Source organism: Octodon degus, unplaced genomic scaffold, assembly GCF_000260255.1.
Source record: "Octodon degus isolate 3935 unplaced genomic scaffold, OctDeg1.0 scaffold00126, whole genome shotgun sequence".
Classification (NCBI taxonomy): domain Eukaryota; kingdom Metazoa; phylum Chordata; class Mammalia; order Rodentia; family Octodontidae; genus Octodon; species Octodon degus.
The window spans coordinates 5483583-5489658 of NW_004524702.1; the positions used below are offsets into that span (position 1 = coordinate 5483583).

Sequence of the window (6076 nt, forward strand, 5' to 3'; positions counted from 1 at the left end):
TCTCAAAAAAAAAGAGCTGGGCATGTGGTGTAAACCTGTAATCCCAACACTTAGGACACTGAGGCAGGAGTATCAGCCAACGTGGACTATGCAGTCAGTCGAGGCCAACCTAAACTATAAAGCCAGACTGTCGTTTAAAAACAAAAAAACCCAAATATTCAATTACACAGTTGGAAGGAGCTTAAAATAAGCTAATAAAGAACACCTACGGGAGCCAGTGTGACAGGTCAGCAGTCCAAAGCATCTGCTTAGGCAAGCACGCAAGGACCACAGTTCAATCCCTAGCACCACATGCCACTGGGGCTGAGACACACACACTCTCTCTCTCTCTTTCTCTCTCACCCTCATCCTATTAAGGTGATATGGCACATAAGCTGGGCAAAGTAACACAAGCCTGTAATCCCATCCCAGCACTTGGGGGGCCGAGGCAGGAACAGGACAACTATTGTGAGATGGAGATGAGCCTGCACTACAAAGGGAGTTCAAGGTCAGCCTGAACTGCATGATGAAACTGTCTCAAAAAGAGTAATAAAAAAGGAGATATGGTACAGTCTCAGAGAGACATGGACAACTGTATTTTCTTGCTTCTTTTTATCATGCAAGTATCAAAATTGCAAACTAAAATTGGTAGTCCTTACTCTTTTCTAAATATGGTATTTTCTTTTCTCTGATAATTAAAATCATTATTTTTAAAATTAATACTTCTTGAAGGACCCAACAAAAATGGGAAATGAGGTATTTTGCAGAATAAAGGAAACACGACATTGTTACTTATCTCACATAATGTGATGTGTAACAATATAAAGGAATACAATAGAAGCATTTGAGTACTGGAAAATGTAAAGAAATGCATGAAAGTTTAAAAAATTACATCACAAAGAAAGAACTATGAAAGACTGAAAGTGACAGGTATGCTGAACATTTGCAAATGAGAAAGAATTTACAAGTAATTAGACAATGTGTCAGTAAAAATAACAAAGGCTAGCTAACACTGGCAAGGTGATATACACCTGTAATCCTACTGCCTCAGAGGCTGAGGTAAGAAAATTCCAAATTCAAGGTCAAACTGAGCAATTATGCAAGACACTGCCCCAACAGAACCAGGGAGCTCAGTAGCAGAGGGCCTGCCTACTATGTGGGAGGGGGCACTGTATGTAAGGCATAAGCAAAGAAGTTATTTGGTCATAACAGTAACTGCTAGACACAGTGGTGCATGTCTGAAATCTCAGCACTCAGGAGGTAGAGGCAAGAGGATCACTGTGAGTTCAAGGTCAGAATGAGCTACATAGTGAGTTCAAGGCCAGCCTGAGCTACACAGTGAAACCTGGTTTTAAAAAGACAAAAAAAAAAAAAAACCCACCAAAGCAAAAGATAGTAGTCTCCAGCACACTGATAATCAAAATGGGAATAGCTTACAGACAGCATGCTAAGCGAGCTGATCCCCACACTACACAGAGATACTCAGAGATCTCTTTAAGCCACAACAAACTGCTATGGTTAAGGGTAAAATACGTAAAGTAAAATTTTTTTCAAAATACATGTTATAGGATGATTTTTAAGAGCCCATAAAACCTAAAGGTATCAGGGAAGTAAAATATTTTAAAAGAGGAAAAAGGATGCAGAGAAGGTGAATAAAACAAAAGTTAAGAAAACAAATTTCCCTATGTTCATGTTAAATACGGCACGCTAAGAAAAATGTCTTTTCAAATAAACCATACATATAAGCTTAAATACTGCATGGTATCTCTCATTTGAGTGAGGCAAAGTACAAGGAGAATGGGGTGGGGATGTAGCTCAGTGGCAAAGCACATACTGGGCAAACTGAAGGCCCTGAGTTTGATTCCTAGCATCAGAAAAAGAGAATAACAAAGGATGGTAGAAGGGGACAAGGAGGTAGGCCTCTAAGATGTGCCATGTACAGAAACCTAATAACCTCAAGGAAAGAAAATGTTTATTTGTGGTGTTGAGAATTAATCCAGGACCACAAGCATCCTAAGTACATATCTATCTCTGAGTTCTCCCCATCCCTCAAGAAAAACTTAACATTAGAAAACTCAATGCAGGAGGCTTAACACTCAGGGTAACAAATAAAGCCACCCTGGAGAGTCTCCTGGATATGACATCTCTGTTCAACAACCATGAACTATGCTGGCGTCAGGTCAGCTTCTAAGTTGTGAAGGCTTTCCTCACAAAGATCTCAGGGAGTTCTGAAATCTGAATGTCACAGTCAGATTAGAAATTTAAGAAATAAGATTACCCACATTAACAGACAAAAGGCCATTTTTAAGGTTCTGAGTTTTGTGTCACAATACACATAGTTTAACAAAAATAACAAAATCTCATTTATGATTATGACTGGTTCTTTAAGAATGTGAAACTAAGCATTTCTTTTTTTTTACAGAACCAGAGATTGAACTCAGGCCCTTGAGCTTGCCAGACAAGCGCTTATTCTACTGAGCCGTCTCCCTGGCCCCTTCGGTTGTTTTTCTACATTCCCCTAAAGGTTTGCACACATGATTAAGCATGTTTCTGGGAGCAGGGAAATAGCTCAGTGGTAGAGTGCTCACATATCACACATACAGCTTTGAGGTGCACTCCCTCACCATGCCACAAAAGATGAAAAAAATATAAAAAGAATGTTTCTGATAACCTTACCCTTTGGGGACTAACATGATTCAAGACATGTTCAACAGAAAGCAATGACAACTTGCTAAAAAGAAAAACATGTACAATGAAGCTAATTGGATATAAGGTGCCAAGTAGATCTTTATGGTTCCAGCCAGCCAGCCAGAAATGAAATTTACTCTCATAAAAATACAAGCTCAAAGAAAAACAACCAACTCTGGCAAACTCCCATTTTCTAAAATAAAACTGTAACCTCTGCAAAATTCTATAAAAAGTTTTTGAGCCAGACAAATCTGAAATTTTCAAATATCTGTTTAATATACAACAATAAATTATTAAGTACAATCTAGCATAACAAGTGATATTTATTCACTCCAGATGAGGCATGTGTACAGGCATTTTAGTAAGTTGCATTTAAGTCCTACTGTAACGCCTTGAGGAGAAACCACAATTCTCAGTCTGGCAAGGCCCATGAAGCCGCAAGCACACTGGTCGGAACAAAGACTAGGCCATCACTGTGTGCAGAACATGAAATAGCTACCATATCTACTATGAGTCAGTCTGATCAAACTGAACACCACAGAGACACTTTTACTAGTGAATATAATTTCTGAAACTTTTCATGAATTTCTCAATACACACTGACCTACACAAAAAATAATATTCATAGGGCTGGCCAAACAGCTCAGTGGATTAAAGCGCCTGCAAGCAGGCACAGGGGCCAGGGGCTCGATCCCCAGGCCTGCCATGCTAGCCCTGTCCCCAGGGGCAATTGAGACTAGGCATGGTGGCACATGCCTGTAATTCCAGCTCTTGGGAGGCTGTAGACAAGTGAATCACTAGAGTCTGAGCTAGTAGTGAGACCCTGAACATCCTGTATACCCTTCCCTAAAATACAGGGAAAAAAAAATTAAAATTCAAGGTGCCCTTGGATAAATATAACAAAAGGCTGTGGATATAGATCAGTGGTAAAAGTGCCTGCCTTGCAAGTGTAAAGTCCTAGGTTAGAGTCCCATTACCCACCCACCCCCAAAAAACGAGCTCCACTGGGGCAGCTGGTTAGTGTGCAGTACCTATACTGAATAAATACAACATAAAATGCTGAGAAGAAAACATTCTAGAAATACAAGTTGTAAAATTAAAAGACATCCCCAGCAAGTCAAGGTCTGACTTACAAACCAGCAAAACTTCCCAAGCAAATGCTAAAGTCTTAAAGTCCCTAGAAGGCTTTGCTGCCTTCTGAGTCGTGCTATAGTTCTTACCCCTTTTTGCCACTCTTCTTCCGTGATTCTGCGGGTGTGGGCGGGGGAGGAGAAGGCGAATGCTTCCTCTTTCGAGCATTAGCTGATGTTTTTCGATCTCTTCTCTCTGGACTTCTGACTGGCTGGGAAGAAGTAAACAGAAATAAGTACCGGTCAAATTTTCTACTACCTCAGGTTCCACAAACATGTGCCCAAACCTACTTGGTTAAGACCAAATGAAAGGCACAAAACTAAGCACACAAGACCACTAAGCAAGAAGAGACTTCTGTGCCCCTTCCAGGTGACACATCATCAAGGGAATTCTCAGCAGGATCCCACAGGGACAATCTATGCCATCATTAAGGACGCCCAGACCTTGCACAGTATAGAGCTGTTAGTCTTCACATCTGGCTCTTCCAGATAGGGAAACATTCAAGGAATTAAAAAACAGCTGAATGATCCTGTGGAAATGTACCAGAACAGAAACCTCTCTGGCTACGAAGGTAGCTCAGCGATAGAGCAATGGAATAGCACCTATGACATGCAGGGTTCCACCCCAGCACCGCCCCCATACACAAAGGCCAGGGGAACACAGGCTTATCTATAATGCAAAGTAAAAAAAAAAATTGTTTTGTATGTGTACCAGTTACCAACAGCAACTGTGAAATCTGTGTTTTTCAGATTAATAGACAAAAATAACCTGCGTCAATAATTTTTCAAAAGAATAAAATATAGCTGGGCATGGTGGCACACCCTTGTAATTCTAGCAGGTTGTAATCAGGAGGCTGGGCAGGAGGATCATTGCGAGTTTGAGACCAGGCTGAGCTACAAAGTGAACTCAAGGCCAGCTTGAACTACATAGAAAGACCATATCAAAAAGATTTTAAAAAACTAAAATATAAAATGAAAAACAAAATAAATTTAAGTATTCCCAGGGACAATTCATAATGACAGGTCTCCACTGGACTGTCCCAAACCCAGTATCAACAAGCTTTATCCAATGACACACTTAAGGGGATGGGGATCTAGATCACAGACACAATGCCTGCCTGGCTAGTGTGAAGTCCTGATTTCAATGCCTGGTTAAAACAACAACAAAAACAAAAACAAAAACAAAAAAAACCACAAACAAACAAAAAAACACACCTAAGTTACAGTTTGTTATTTAATGTGTGAGAAAACATGGGCAAATATTTAACTGCTTAGGTATTATTTTAAATTTGTCTGAGACAGACATAAATTCATTATGCAGCAGAGGCTGGCCTTAAACTATGTAGTCCAGGGTGGCCTAAATGCATGGTGTTCCTCCTGCCTCTGCCTCCTAAGCACTGGGACTACAGGCATACTCCACCAGCCCCAGCTCTAAGACTTCTTAAGAGGATTAAATGTCAAGTATCCAACACTCAGAAAGGACTCAACTTTTAAACCTGAGACCTTTAATGCTGCATTTTGTTAACACACAAGAAGCTACAAGGAGCTGTTAGTACAAAAAGATTAAAAGACAGTAAATTATTTTTCCAAGGAAAACTCAGGAGAATTATACTATGCTATGAAGATACTTAGAATACACAATGAAAATACAGATCTAGTAAATAAAATCAGCTTAGCATGGCTCTTTGTGGAGGCTGAGGCAGGATGATTGTTTCAAGTTTGAGACTATCTTGGGCTACAAGTGAACTCAAGGCCAACATAAACTGCATAGGGAGACCTTGTCTCAAAAAGACAACAAGACAACCAACCAACCAATCAACTGTGGTACTGCTACAGTTCATAAGCTACTTTAAATCCTAAAAATTCTTTAAAATTTCCACCTACTGGGGGTAGGCAGCCACCACCTTGGGACGTGGTTGTTTGTTATGGCCACTCCTGAACTTATCCATGTATCCAATGGCTGATAAAAGCTGGTGTATATGTGAGTTTATCAGTGATGATTTCATAGGAAGACACCTAGTGGGTGAGAAATGTCATCAAATGAAATACCTCTTCATTCTTTGTTGAAATTCGCTGACGAAAACTCACTGGCTTCCTGTTCTCATCCACTTCATAATCTTCTTCATTCATCCATTCATTGAAAATGTCAGTATCCAAAATCCATTTCACATGAACCTAAGGCCACATCAAAGCATGAGTATCTGCATAAATAACAAAATCACTCGAGCTTTTAAAGTATTATGAAGAAGCTTCCGCCACAGCAACCATTAAAAAAAGAG

The 6076-nt window shown here is 40.0% G+C and overlaps 1 protein-coding gene across 1 annotated transcript in view; it reads right to left on the minus strand.

Annotated features, from left to right (window-relative positions):
- Positions 1 to 6076, minus strand: part of Smarcc1 (SWI/SNF related, matrix associated, actin dependent regulator of chromatin subfamily c member 1) — a 175053-nt gene that overhangs the window by 104551 nt on the left and 64426 nt on the right. Inside the window, exons 9-10 of the mRNA XM_023700647.1 lie at positions 5847 to 5972; positions 3888 to 4009 (exon numbers count right to left, since the gene is read on the minus strand). Coding sequence (XP_023556415.1) covers positions 3888 to 4009; positions 5847 to 5972 — 248 coding nt within the window. The remainder of the gene's footprint in view (positions 1 to 3887; positions 4010 to 5846; positions 5973 to 6076) is intronic.